Source organism: Morone saxatilis, unplaced genomic scaffold (genome assembly GCF_004916995.1).
Source record: "Morone saxatilis isolate NCDOM2014 unplaced genomic scaffold, NCSU_SB_2.0 Contig23, whole genome shotgun sequence".
Lineage (NCBI taxonomy): Eukaryota > Metazoa > Chordata > Actinopteri > Moronidae > Morone > Morone saxatilis.
Window position 1 is genome coordinate 18,638,347 of NW_023339796.1, and position 15,782 is coordinate 18,654,128.

General features: G+C 40.4%; 1 protein-coding gene across 1 annotated transcript in view; it reads right to left on the minus strand.

Moving 5' to 3' along the window:
- LOC118334702 (probable G-protein coupled receptor 158) overlaps positions 1 to 15,782 on the minus strand; it is a 58,568-nt gene that overhangs the window by 18,185 nt on the left and 24,601 nt on the right. Inside the window, exons 4-6 of the mRNA XM_035670739.1 lie at positions 11,435 to 11,646; positions 9,362 to 9,430; positions 3,431 to 3,540 (exon numbers count right to left, since the gene is read on the minus strand). Of these exons, the coding sequence (XP_035526632.1) occupies positions 3,431 to 3,540; positions 9,362 to 9,430; positions 11,435 to 11,646 (391 nt within the window). The remainder of the gene's footprint in view (positions 1 to 3,430; positions 3,541 to 9,361; positions 9,431 to 11,434; positions 11,647 to 15,782) is intronic.

Genomic DNA, 15,782 nt, shown 5'->3' on the forward strand with positions numbered 1-15,782 from the left:
TATTCAGTGGGACTGGGCTGTAAGAGCTTGGCCCCGGGCACACTTCACACCCAGCGAGCTCGGAAAAAAATCTAATTGGTAATTTTGCCAAGGGAACACTCTGGCCGGCCTTTGACCCCCTTCTCCCATCTCGGCAACAGTTGCTCGGAGCTGAAGAGCAGGAAGTGAGTTTGTGTGTGTCTCAATAGATACTTCAGCAGGCAGACGCAGATAGGCCGGGCCTGATGTGAAATTCAAATGTGCTTATTGGCAAGACTGCATGCGTGTGTGTGTGTGTGTGTGTGTGACTGTGTACTCAGAGGGAGCTGAATTATTGAAACTGAGAAAGGCTAACTCATAGGGCAAGTTAATATCTGGAGAGGAGAGGGGAGACGGAGAGGAGAAAGAAGAGAGGTGAGAAGATGACAGGAGAGGAATGGAGACAGAAGGAGTGGAGACAAGGAGAGGAGATAAGGTGACAAAAGAAGAGGAGAGGGCACAAAGAAAGGGGGGAGGATATAGGAAGAGAAGGAAATGGAAGTAAACAGTCAAGGAGAGGAGATACTGTAAGAAGACAGGAGAGAAGACAAGAACACAAGAAGACAAAGAGAGGAGAAGAGGAGACAACGTGAGATGGGAGTGGAGAGGAGAGGACAGGACACAAGGAGATGGGAAGAGAGGAATCTACAGAGAGGATAAGAAGATAGAGAAGAAGAAAGAAGATAAAGGGGCAGATCTAGAGAAATATTCATGGGGTGGCCAAAGGGTGGCATGGAGGGCTGCCAGAAACATATTCTGATTCAAACACAAAAAATCAATATGTACTTGGAAAAGCCCCCAGATAGATATTTAGAAGATATTTGAACTCAAAAACATTTGTTAAGCATTAGAATAGAAATATCTAAAGGTGGCATTAGATTGAACTCAAGCCACTCACTTAATAATAATAATAAACTTTATTCATACAGCGCTTTCCAAAACATAGTTTCAAAGTGTCTTATATGGCCAAACAAGGGTTAAAAACATTCTGGGAAGCAATAAGGCAAAATAAAGTCAGAGAAACAAAATCACACCAAAATGAGGTAGAATTAACCAACAGTAAAGCAGATAAAACATATTGCAAAACTAACCACACTGGGGCACATAGTTTTAAACCATTCAAACAGTCAAAAGACACAAAATTCAAAGCATAAAATACCTATACCTAATATATGGTAAGACTATCAAAATCAATAAAATAGATAAAACATGATGGAAAATCACATGTGCTTGAATAAATAAAAGTTTTTTTTTAAAATATATATTTTAAGAAGTGATTTGAAAGATTCGGCGAGTCTTAGAACCTCGGGGGCTTAGACTCACCCCTCCAGGGGCTCTGGAGCTCAAAAAGCTCTAAAGCACGATCGCCTTTGGTCCTGAGCCAGCCAGCAGAGCCCTGCCCAAGGATCTGGGGCTGTGCCCTGGCTCATAGCGGTGCAGCAATTCAACAATGTAGGTGGGAGCCAAACCGTGAAGGCTTTATAGGGGATCAGCAAAATCTTAAAATCAATACTAAAACTGACTGGTAACCAGTAATGAGAGGCTTAAACAGGGATGATATGATCCTGTCTTCTTGTGTTAGATAAAAGCCGAGCAGCTGCATTCTGTACCAGCTGGAGGCGTGAGATGGCTTTATAGCTTAACTCTGAGTACAAAAAATTGCAGTAGTGTAATCGTGAAGAAATAAAGGCATGGATCACTTTTTGAAGATCAGGCCGAGGGAGAAAGGACCTGATCTTTGAGATGCTCCTGAGTTGATAAAAACATGTTTTAACAGCATTTGCAATTTGCTTCTCGACACTGTCACTGTCAAACATTACACTCAGGTTTTATGACAAGGATCCAAGATTTTCCTGGGAACAGGGATGGACCTTGGGGGACGGAAGAGGATTATCCCAGATTTATTTTCATTAAGTTGGAGAAGGTTTAGTGACATGCAGCACTTTTTTTCTGATAGACAGGATGATGGATAATTAAAATGTTCTTCGTCACTGGTTGTTAATGGGCCGTAAATTTGTGTGTGATCTGCATAACAGTGATACTGAATATTGTACTTTTTTATGATGGGCCCCAATGGCAGCATGTATAAACAACAAGAACAAACAAGAACAATAAAGGGCCTAGGATGGACCCCTGGGGAACACCACAGGTCAAAGTGGCCACAGAGGAGGAGGCATCACCCATGAGCACTGAGAAAGTCCTGCTAGATATATATGATAAAAACCATGGGGGCAGTGTCCCTGATGCCGACACAGTCAATCTAAAAGGATGGAGTCACACATACACACACTGTCAAAAGCTGCACTTAAATCACAGAGAATTAAACTGAGCATATCAGCAGCATCAGCTGTAAGTAAAAGGTAATTTGTGACTTTGATAAGAGCAGATTTGGTGCTATGACAAGCTTAGAAACCTGATTGAAACCTGGGTCTAAAATTATTAGAATTGGTAGGATCAAAACTTGGTTTATAAGAAGTGGGTATACTATGGTGTGCTAGCAGGCATCACATCTAAAGGACTCGATGTAGGCTTTAATTTGGCCACTGTGTCCTTTAAAGTGCACAGTGTGATAGCTGTTGAGAAAGGCAGAGGCAGAGGGATTGCAGTGCGGAAAGAGAGTCATCAGTGGCAGGACCAATCTGGAGTTTTATTTTGTTTATTTTAGTGATGAAGAAGGAAAAATATTGCTTACAGATTGTTGGGGTGACTTCAATGACTTGATTAGAATGGGGGTTAATTACAGCTTTGATGGTTTTAAAGAGTTTGTTGTAATAATGTTAGAAAAATAGAAAGATCTGGCCTCTCTGCTGCTTTTTGATAGGTTGACATAAGTTCTTTCATGATTTGATGTGAAAATTAATGTTTCCACTTCTGCTCTGCTTGCCTGCATTTCCTCTTTATCTCTCTGATATTATTGTCTATCCAAGGCATGCTGTGGTTTGATTAGACCTTATTTGGATTTCCACCAGTGCTATGGAGTTAGCTTTACATGTATTAAGTCAGTTAGTAATTCCTCTGTTGACATATTGTACAGGTGCCGTGGTAAATGTATTTTGAAAACTCTCAACAGAGTTTGTAGCGAGTACCCGGGAGGAAACTTAAGTAGCCACTGTAGGGCCAGGAGGTAGAAGTTTGGACTTAAAAATAATGGCTTTGTGGTCTGACACACAAAAACTAGTCTCACAGAGATCAACGTTATCAAGAGTCTAAAATGTGGTCAGAACAGATTACATATACACATTCAATTATATGTGCTTGTCTATTTATAGTTCAACCTTCCCTTTAGTACTCTATATTGGAGATAGGAATAATTCATAAGAAAGGGATAAAACATACAGGAAATGTTATCTCTCACTCATATGATGATTGCCACTCTTTTGATTCCAGTGCTTTTAGTTTTGGTCTACAGTACCTGTACAGTTTGAGGATGACGGTGCCATACATGACGGCGAAACCCAGGAGGCGAACCCACCGCAGGAGGATACAGCGAAACACACTTGGATGGAAGTAAAGGATCATCACCTGTAGAGAGGTATAAGAGTGTTAGTGTTCACATGGACACACACACACTGATTATATTATATTTTGTTTACAAGCATTAAATCACACAATTCCACTCCTGTCAGTGAATTCTCACACAGAGGGAGTCAGAAAAGAAACTGAGGTGAGTTTCCAGCGTGTGATAACCAGGGCTGGAGGCAGATTTAGCCTGGCAGATATCTTACGCCTCCAGAGCTCTCGCTGACATCTCTTTACTGTATGTGGCTCATATGTCGACTGCCAGAACGCATTCGCTATGAGAGTGTTAGATCCTATCTCACTGATTATATTTAACTATTGCATTTCTCATGTGCGAGTAACTGCATCTGTATGATAATTCGCATGCTGATTTTTTATTGATTTATTTATGTGTCAGTTTGTGGATATGTTCACATGTTTTGTCTGTGTGATTTGCAATAAAACAGAGAACTTGCCAGTGGCTCATAAAATGTCAACCTGTCATTTTCTTCTTGGTGTGAGGTGTATTCGCACCTGTAACTGTTAAAGATGAGGCTGCATTTCTGTTACAGCTGCGTTTCATTTCATTAGTGTATCTCAGCGGGGCGCCACATATGAAATCTCCAGTGACCCAAGTGAAGCCAAATTCCACATTCTGCTCTGAATATCCAGTGCAGTCTGTGCTCATTTCCACGAACACAAAGAAAACCTGCTTCAATCACCTGCTGTTTTCAATGTACTCTGTATTGATCGGCACAAAGCACTACACAGGAACTCAAGTTTTAACCTTGATGATTACAGACAATTGCTGCCTGATGAATGATGAATATAATAATTCGTTGTTGAGCATCTTTATTACAGCTGACCCCCAAAAATGATCAACTGACTACTCAGACCAGCAAGTGAACAGCACAGTCATGTATGTGTGTCACTAGTATGCCTTGCACTAAAGACGAGTTTACATCATGCTTACATTATGCATCTCAATTTCATATTATATTAAACAGAAGATGGGATACCAGAAAAAAACTTGCCTCACATAACAGCAATACAAACAACTGAAAAAGTGACATGGAAAATATTTGGAGACCTGAGAAGATACCAGGTTATTCAGCTCTTGTTATACTGAATCCAAATAATCCTTAAACCAATCTTGCAGTTGAAACAGTATATATATATATATATATATATATATAATGTTATATTATAATAAGTATGGTCATCTTCACCACTGTGCTTACTGTTGCATCATACGTAATGTTGTACCATTTACCTTGCTGTCCAAGAGACAATAGGGCATATTGCAAAACATATTATAACCTCACCTACATTTTTGTTATTTCTATAGATAATCCACCTATGAAGTTGGTCTAAATGTATTAGCCCTGTAACAGACTGGCAACCTGTCCAGGGTGAAGCTGGGTCAGGATATATGGGTATAGTTAATGAAGGGGTGGATTACAGATGCAGTATAAATGCATCCCTGAGGAGTACAGCCAGTGATTTATCCCAGCTCCTGCGATGCCTTGGCATTCGAGAGACAGCAGCTATCCAGAATAATTAAGCTTAAGTAACAACAGCACCTGTAACCTCTTTTCCTCTGAAAAGAAGCAGAACATCTGTGGCAAACTAACTAAACAACCAGCCAACCCTGAGGCTGTAACAGCCTGGCTGTGAGATGTGTTGAAAGAGAAGAGAAACTAATGTCTAACTGGGAATGTGAATAATAGTGTACAGTCTGTGTTACCTCCAGCAGAGTCAGGGGTATGCAACAAAGACAGAATGATGAAATGACACATATAAAAGCTCACTACAGCTATTCGGGAAGTTACAATATAAGACGACAGTAGTGAACATGTGCTAAGTAATATCGCAGCAACTTGAGCAGTGAACTAATTTACATCTTTTTATCACCACAAGTTTGCCATGTTTGTTGTATAATCTAATTCGGTCTTAAAACTGGCAAGCTCAGTTTCACCCATTGTACCAAAATGTGTCACAGTGTGCAATTAAACTGTCACAAAATCCCTATTTTCGGCCTTCAGTCTGTTTACTCTCAGCTCAGCTTTGGTATATACAGACATTTCTCTCACCTCCTGATTAAGAATTTGACACACAGTCAAAGCACGGAGCGCAGCAGCAACAGTTTCCTTCCATCCCCAATCCTCATCAAAACCTTGCAGTGCCAAAGTCTGTCATTGGTATGCTGGTCATAAAAGAGCGGGGAGCCAAGTCCATTTTATACCCAAGCACTGGAATTACAGCTGTTCCTTTTTAATGTTACCCTACTGACTGTGAGTCACTGTTGCAGCTCTGGATCTGATAAAACAGTTGGTACATGGAAGACAGACAGGTATGTATTAAAAGAAAAAGTTTCATTTATGAATCCACTTTGAAAAGAATTTGCTACTAGAAATTAATCCCTCCATATTTCTGACAAAGAAATTACAGTGATTTTCTGGAAGCTGGCCTTACAATGACTCATGACTTTAATACCAGTAATGTGCTGAATTACTTTTGTTTTGTTGAAGGAACAGATAAATAGTTTGGGAAATATGTCTCTTTCACAGAGTTAGATGAGAAAATTGATATGAGTTTCATGTCTGTGCGTTAAGTATAGCATAAAGATTCATAATCAGCAGGAAACAGTAAGCTGTTTTTTTGTTCGTAAAATAGAAAAACAATAGTTTTGTGGTTTTATGGGGAGTAAGGCTACATGCTATAAATATTTCTTGTCTAACATCACAGACATGGGATTGGTATCAATCTTCTCATCTCACTCTGAATAAGTATATTTCCTAAAATGTTGTGCCATTCTTTTAAAAACACATTCATCGATTTTGTGGCCCATTGGGAGTAGCAGAAATTGTATACACAACATCAAGTAATTATCTTCCTTAGCTTAGCTTAGCTTAGTTACACATCAAGCAGACACAAAGTAAATGTATCCTTTGTGTTTCTGGCCACCTGATGAATATAGGTCCTTATAACTCCTTTTAGTTCTGTTTTGGTCTTGACTAACTCCTGAGGGAAACTATCTGGCTCTTTAAATGCTAAATGCTCAAATGTGTTCACCAGCAAGGCACTAACTTTGTTTTTCTCTGCGGGTGGGTCTGTGGGTCTGTGGCCCCTTCACATTACATGTAGTCATTTGATCCACTAATGTATAAAAATTGATTAAGCGTTGTCTTTAAAGCAATCTTAGCAATAAAAATGACAACTGATTTGATCATTGAACATTAAGTCTGAATTACACTTTTGTAATGTTCTTCCTCTCTGCTCCTGTGAAGCAACATAGTGCTTGAACCAGGCAACTGCAACTGGTAAATCAAATAATGGAGCAGACATACACAAAGAAAAAAAGAACAGAGAGAGAGACAAACTGATAGAAAGACAAAATGTTGCCAACGCTTGAGAGTGCAACAATTCACCAGGCACTTTCTCTTGCATGCTCTGTCTCTTTCAATGTCTTCTCTTCCTCTTGCCCTCCTGCCTCTCCATGTCTCCTCATGTCTCACTCTCATGCTAAGCTGTGTTTAGGATTGGCATCCCACCTGGCACCTTCATCTCTTTGCCTCTTAGCAAACATCCAGCCTTCTAGCTCTTTGGACCAAAACAATAAATCACCTCCACAAATAAGAGGTAAAACTAGGCCACGCTGTTTCTTACACCCACACACATAAATGCAAATCTATGCACAAATGCACATGCACACAATCACGGGAAAATAAAAAGCAATAAAGCCACTCAAACACACTCATAATCCATCCTCCATCATGCCTATACACACTCAAACACATACATACACACAGATAGGCAGACACAAACAGTGACACACTCTTTCTGCAGTGCTACCCATGTGGACTACAAAATCTCAGGAGACTGCACAATAAAAAAACACATTTTTATATCGCCCAGAAGAGAAGGTGGCCCTCTTGGTTTGCATCCAACCTCCCATGCCTCCTCCATCAATTAATCAGCAGATGTATTTTTAAAACAAGTTGTGCTAGAACTTGATGGACTGTTTAAAAATGCATTGAGCACCAGAACAGAGCAGCTGCGCCAAGCTTAGCTGAGAAGGCTTGTGGTGGCAGCAACAAAGAAACAGCAGCGGCAACAAACGTTTAGACTGTGGGAGAGGAAGACACAAAGGTGACACGGAGAGAGAACATGCAGAGGGGTAATGAAATGAAAACATGAGGGAAAAGGAGGACAGGGAAATGGTAAAGACGGGCAGGCAAGGTGCTAAGAAATACAGGAAAAAAGATGGAGAAACAGCAGAGCAAAGGGGGGAGGGAGACCCTTGAGTGAATTCAAATGTGCGTGAACATAAGAGAGTGGCAGGATATTTTTGGGGAGCTATTATTGGTACTTGAGTTATCCTTGGGGTGAATGGTGGGGAGGGTGGATGCAAAATCAAATCCATTTTGAGCATCACAGCAGAAATATATGCAAAATGTGGTCACATAAGGGCAAACTTACAAACACCTGCAGCCCTTTATCTCCTGCAACAAAACTACCAGGCTTTCTATGCTAATGCAAATATATTTCTTATAGTAACACTCCAGTAACTTCAGAATAAGAACAAAACCTTTATCCCAAGACTCAGCAGAGCGCTTTGAAGCTCTTATTTCTCAACAGATTTTGGGGCATTTTTTGTTTTTTTTTTCTCTTAAAAATGGCTAACATCCAGCCATCAGGCTTTGTGTTTGAGGAGAGCAGTGGCTCACTGTTGGCAGTCTGTGCAAGTATTTGAAGGGAGTGAATTCCCCGGTTACACCAGATCTCCCTGTTACATGGAACTCAGGTTTCTTCCATCTGTTTCCCTGCTAAAGATGGGCTTCTGACGCGGCACTCCAGGTGCACTGTGGGCTGTGTGCACAAGTGTAAGTACACACATATACAATGCACGCTGGCACCCACCCACATGGACCTGCTCACACATACAGACAAGAGAAAGGCACACGCACAATAAGTCACACTGTGATGTCCAACTCTCTGTTTTCGTCCAGACAGTGATCAGAAGTACAGTACAATAACTTCAAGTAGCTGCAACTGAATATTATATATATATATATAGATATATATGTATATCTATATATATATATTCTATTATAACCACAAGGAACAGCAAGCCCTTTTCAACGAGAAGTAATGGCTTCATTTCCTTGGTAAGATTTAGATTTTCTCAGGAAAATGTGTTAAATCAAAATCTACACTCTTTCATTTTAAAGTTAGAAGAGTTCTTCACATTTTCATTAAATCAAACCTCCCTTTCCAAGACGTGAGCCTCACCAAGGCCTTGGCCCCTCCCGTAACATGAAGATGTCTCAAAGATGTATTTTGTAATGCGCTTAGGAACACTAGGAGGAGGAGGATTTCTTTTGTCTTTTTTCAGAAGAAAAAAAAGTTACCTACCACAGCTTTAAACACTAAACTGGGAAACACGGGGTGGCTTTAATTGTGAAGCTGCCACAGGAAATGTACTGTATTCGTCACTGTGTTTAGCGCTAACAGGAATCATTCCTTAAATAATATGTATTCAAAATAAGACGACAGTCTTTTTAAGGCTGTAGGGCAATTTTATTTTATTTTATTTTATTTTTGTTTAACAGTATATCAGTTATGAGCAGCTGAAGTGAGCTGTTGAATATGATGAAGAGCTGCACACCTCCAACTCCTTAGCAAGGTAATCAACATCTTTGTAATCAGCTCCAATGAAACCTATTACATCAGATTGCGGTTGTCATGGCATCTGTTGTAATTCTGACAAAGTAGCTGCTCAAGGAGTGTGTGGCACCACAGCAAACTGTGGGTGCCATTAAAGATCAGAATGCAGACTTACTGGGAAGTAGAGCAGTAAAGCCCCAAACAAGATGGTTTCCAGCAGAATGAGACCAGATGTACGAATGCTCTGATAATGAAAAAAGAGAAAAACACATCAGTCAATCAATCACAGTGAGAAGGGGATGTATTTATAGGTTGGTGTGTTGAGGGAGATTGAAAAATGATGGCCTCTCTTAAGTTATTAGTCATAAGTCTTTCTTCATGCATCATGCTGTTTTAATATAACACATGAGACAGGAGGAGGGCTACGGTTTACTCTTCAAATCCTGTTGCTGAAAGTCTCAAACACAGCTTGTATGAGTGTTGCTCTATCTTCCCTGCCATTGCAGGCAAATGTAAATAATAAATAATTGCCTATTTTAAAGCAAACAAACACAGACATGAGTTGAATATAACTTCTTTGTTTTTGCCTTACCCTGAAACAAGAATATGAGTGACGACAACAGTTTTCTGGGTTGGATTTAATTACCCACATTACCTCCTTGAATATTTCTTCTGTTTTTTTATGTAACTTCAAAGGGCTCCAGGGACATTTCTTGTGAATTGAAGGAACGTAGGAGATTTTGAAGTTACAACACAAATGTCTATAAATAGCACACGGGAAGAAATTCAACTCAACTTTGCCTGAGGACTGGCTGTAATTATCCTACACCGTGAGGATCTCATATTTATTTCCCTTTATTCTATTAGCTGAGTGGATATTATGCAACAACTTCGCTGTGAATCTGTGTGGATTCAAATTAAGGGCTCAGGTACATTTGTGGTGGATGTTAATTATGCCAATGAAAAAAATCTTGCCAATGTACATTGTGAAAAAAACAACAAAGGATAGATGGATTGTCTTTCATTTGGCTTAAATTAAAAAAGGTGTCCCTGTAAAATGGTATGAAATTATACACATCATACACAGATAACAGAAAATTAACATTTGTTTATCAGAATTGTTCATTAAAGTTAATGAAATCCAGTGACAGTGTTAAATCCATCCCGTTAGTTAGAGAGCAAAACCTGAGCGAAATAGAAAAGAATAGTGTCCAATTTTACTACCATTTACTGTGTGAGCCAGAGAGGGATTGTTTGCCTTTCATCTCTAATAAAGTCTGGAATAAAATGTTGGATTGTCTGTCTTGGTACTTCTACCACCGCAAAATGAATCTCAACTTTCACCTATGATCCATCACCTTCTTCCAGTGGCAGTCTCAGGCTGTTTGAGGAGCAGGGGCTAAAAACATAAAAAGGGCACCAGCGCATAGAAAGCTGTGATGCATTTATAGTAAAACAGCTTAGTCAGGGTCACTTAACCACATTTTGTCCACAAGAAGGGCACCTTAGAGGGCACTTTATCATGTTTTATCTACCGCAGGGGCACCCATGAGGGCACATTTGCAGCATTTTTTTAAACATGGGGGCACGAAGGGGGCAGTAATAAGTAATTAAAGGAGCACTGTGGGGGTTTAGCATTGTTACAATGTAGGCACACTCAACATTTTTAAAAATTGCCCAAAAATCCAAGCAAAAGATTTCCTGACTTTTAGTCCTTAGTATGAGTAAAGCTCCAAGAACCTTAGATCCTACAGTTCCCATAATGCAACTCAATGCTGGATCCTTGTTAGGATAAGGGACACATTTGTTTAAATTAAATTGCCCAGTACTCAGTCCCCCAAAAACTGATGTTAGTCTGAGGAATCAGTCCTGCAATTTGTACTCTTGTAATGTGATATTGTAATAAAGGGAGGGAATAATGACTGAGTCTGTCAGAGCCAGCTGGGAGATCACACCAAGATAGGAAACCCACATTTAGAACTATCCGTGTGATGTGACTGTACCTTCAGACCCTCTTAACCTGGTAGTTTACCTGCCCCCTGGTTCAAACGCAGACTTTTTGTTACACAGTTGTAGTCTCAAAGATAAAATCACATCACTAGACTTGACTCCCTCCAGAGCCACAGAGGATTTTATGTGACTACTTTCACAAGCTCATTAGATTAGTAAACCTTAAAGTCCTGATGTGTAAAATTGGTAGTTCAAGACCCAACACTCCTCCACAGTGACCTTGTGAGTCCACCCTCACCTTGTTCCTCCTGAAGTGGTAGACCACCACCATGCTGGCCAGGTCCAGCACCATGCACAGACCCTGGAAGGAGGCCACAGCAAGCCGCAGAACACCATCCTCCTGCACCAGGCAAGGTGTATCATCCCGGCAGTAGGGGCAGCCCTCGCGGCATGGCAGGCACTTACTGGACACATCAGAGGTCTCGTCTCTGTTAGAGCCCTGCTCCTTACCTGAGGACATGAGACCACTTTAGTTTTCAGTGTTGGGTATACTCACATGCTGTGTGTTCCTGCAGAGCTAAAGTATCTGTACTCTTCTAACAGATGAAAAACAGCCTTTTGAAGATTTCGTATCTAATCACAACTCCGACACAGGTCTGATCTACTGCAGCATTTTAAAGGATTTTCAATGTAATTAATTTGCGTTTAGCTGTCACACACTGACATCTTATTAAATGCTCAGTTAATCAATTTGAAGGAGTAGAAATCATCAATCCAATAAATCACAAAGCCTTGGGGGTGATAATTACAAGAATACAGCCTTTAATTAGGCAGATGAGGGAATAATGAAGGAGAGGAGGATAAAATATTGTGACACCGCTCCCTTCATTATTACGTCTGCATAATTGTTGTTATACCAGCATGTCACAATTGGATGAGGTTTATCAAATCTGTCCCTATATTACTTTTACTGTGTCGTTTTAGAGTTCACATTAGCATGACTGGACATGTTCGGTTAAGCGCCTTTGGAACCTGAATTTAATCAATTACTTGTAAAGAGACAACAGGCAATGCCAAAAATATAATTTCTTAATTCTGCGATGCGTCTGCTGTGGCAGGATTTGGAGTCAATATTTAGTTTGAATCCTCTATTTTCACCACACAGACACTGTGCAGCTCTTCTTGAAAATGATACTTGATAAGCATGTAATTCCTCTGTAAGTCCCAGAGCTCATACAGTATGCAAACACTGTGCTAAACTTGTACAGTGCTTCAGCGTGACAGCAAGAGAATGTGCTGAAAGTACTGAAATAACGGTTAAACAAGTTAAGTTTGGGAAGTGACTGGCGAATTTATTTATGCTGATTAATTTATCAAGTGGTCATGCAGTCACTGATGTGAGAAATCACGTAAAGTGGTAATGTTTTTTTCCAGTTAGTCTCATTGTGTTTAAGGATTTAGAAATTTATAACAAAATTACTTCTGTTCCCCCCTCTGACTGCCTTTTGCTATTTATCTTCGTTTTCGTGCATTCAATAACATCCACAATGTGAGTGTGGAATGTTAATGTGAATTTGGATGAAGATTTTGATAACCATCTATTAGGGATGTGACACAAAGTGACTGTATCTGTATCTGTTTATGTCACAAAAACAAGACATTGATTGTCTAGTTTGCTTAATTTTCTCAAATAAATTGTTTTCTGCTACCATTTATAGTCCTCAAATATCTATAATTTTAGCTAAAGTCTAAACTGAGTCTAATAGTAGAAGGAAGTGTAGTATAAATCAATGGTGGAGATAGAACAGGAGGTTAGTGGAAGAAAACTTAGATTTCATTGTCCTCAAAGGGAAATTCCTTTCCACAGCACTCTACACTTTAGATAGCAGCACACAGTAACAACATACAATGACCGATAGCAGTACACACTGAGGCCAGTTCAGCGAGTTGGCTATGGATCAGGCTTCTGCACCTGAGCGCTCTGTACCTGCACCCAGAAGGCAGTTGGGTAAAGTGGTGATTGAGTGGGTGTGCAACGTCCTGTGCTATTGAGGTTGCAATGAGCGCAATGGCCTTATTGTTTAGCTCTGCGAGGTTGGCTGTGGGGAGACCAATTATCCTGGCTGCGGTGTTGGTTATACTCGTGAGTTTGGCCTGATTAGTAACAGGTAACATGTTAAAAAAGCAGGAGGGACCATACAATATATGGAGGGCTGAATAATGCTCTGGTACAACAATAGGAGGTGATGGGGTGCTTGAGTCTTCAGAGACTTTGTTTTTGCATTGTCTATTGAGTCTATTGTTCTGTGTCACTCCAAGGTATTTAAAACTGTCAAGTTTGGTTATTGATGAGAATGGGATGATGAAGTGAGAAAGGAACCAATTATTAGTTCCTTTGTTTTGCTGATATTGAGGTGAAGATGGTTATATTCCAACCACTTGGTGAAGTGTGTAACCGTGCTGTGAGTGCAGAGCAGAGTGTTTATCTGTGAGTAGGGTGAGAAGGGCTGTGTCGTCTGAGTATTTGAGGTAAGTAATGATAGTTGACGGACTGGTGCAGTCATTGGTGTACAATGTGTACAGGAAAGGGTTCAACACACAACCCCGGGTCCCTCGGTGGTGACTGCAGGTGATGTGGTTGTGCCTACCCGCACAACCTGCAGTCTTTCACTCTGGAAACTGTGCATGAGATGTTTTAGACAGGGGGAGTGTTGAGGTGGTGTAGCTTCTAGACCATCAGATGCCTTTGGGTTGTGTTAAAAGCAGAGCTTTCCACAAAGAGGATCTTGACGAAGGTGCCTGGGGACTCCAGGTGCTGGAGGAGGTGCAGCAAGCAGCCATAGCATCAACAACTGAGCTTCTCCAGGCGCTTCATTATAGTGGTTGAGGTCTGAGAGCTGGGGTTTTTGTGTACGGGGATTATGGTAGTAGTTTTCCAGAGGGAAGGTATTGAGACAGTCTGGCAGGATTCCAAGAAGAGTGAAGAATTGTTGAGAGGGCCTTGCTTAACTTCTATCGGCTCTCTGTAAAAGGCCAGTAACAGGTCACAGTACAAGTACCAACACCAGTCAAGCTGTATCCTGTGCTGCACAACTAAATAAAACTGATGAACTGTTATTGAGGGATATTACTGCGAAAATGTGGTTGTTTTTCATAGCTGTTGAGAGTGTACTATCTGCGCATATGTAAATAATGTATTTACATTAGTTTACACCATGTGTGATTATTAGAAGAGTAAAACTGGTCTACTTAAGACATATGGGCCCACAGTCTGTTCTTAGATTTGATTTTTGAGGGTAGAATCATTGTCACAGTGAATGGAGAGACGATAGAAGGAAAGAAACCCCCCTAAGTTGTCATTTCCTGGCTCAGTTTCACACATGTAGTGGGACCAGATGTTCAGTGATTTTTCGCCTCTTGGTTTGGGGTCAGTTGTCACATGCAAGCAGCACCTGCCACCCATCAGATTACCTATCCAAAGTGATCTTTCACTGAGTTTAACTGCAAAGAAGGTGTTTTTCAGTGACTGCTCGTCTTTAAAGCTGCTGTGGGTTTGTTCTCACAATCTCTTTCATTTTACCTGCTCTGCTTGAAGCTGCAGAACTCACTTTGTCTGAATACACACATTCAGTAAACATTTTCAGTGAGAGGAAATTGTAAACTTGTTTATAAACAGATAACAGATTGCCAAAAGTCTTTAAATGAAGCCTAACCCACAAAATATTGGAATAAGATTTTGGATAAAAAAGTAAGTATTAGTAAATATTATATAAGTCAGTTGTTGCCGGTCCGTAGATGGGTTTCTGCACATGTTATCAGTAAGATGCATGCGCGTAAGGAGGTAGAGGACAAAACAAAATGGCTGTGAATACGTCATTATTTCATTATTACCTTACCGCATTGTGGTTTATTATCTAAATTGTCTTTTATGCTCACAAACCTTCACGAGAAGACACAGATCAATCTGTCTTGTTAAAGACAAAATGTCTAAGATCACAAGCAAAAAGATTGTGACATTAAAATCAAATGTCATGTTTCATGAGGTTCTATTGCACATTTACAAATAATTCATTTGTTATTGCAGGCTGTGTTTTTCTTTCTCCAGCCTTTCTCCCCTTTGATATCTGTCCTTTTGGCCTGTTGCTAGGGAACAATACAAAATCTGTTTCCAGTCTGGTCTGTTTTCGGGGATGCACGAGGAATAACAGACAGGTTTCAGGGGGGAAATCAGGGTCGCCAGCTACTGCGACCCAATCTGAGCTGCAGTGATTTTTAATGACGGGTTCTGCGTGGGGCTTGGAAGATGAGGCTCTTCACAGACTGAGTCGTTTGACTAGAGGCCTCATCGCGCTGCATTACAATAAAGCTGCAGCTTAGCATATCATCCCCCTTGGGGTGCTGTATTGTTGGAGTCAGGGATGAAAACCACCGCAGTTGCTTGATTATCTCGCTCATCAGGGCCAAGCTTTCTGCCGGAGGACACTGCAGTGCTTTCAGTCGAGGTGTCAGAATACAGGCATCCAAAGCACGAGAAGGGAGTTGAAGTTGTGTGTACATATTCAGATATATTATCCTTTTCAGCCTATATTAATTGTATCTGTCACACCTGCATTAAATATAAGTAATAATGGTAAATGGTAAATGGA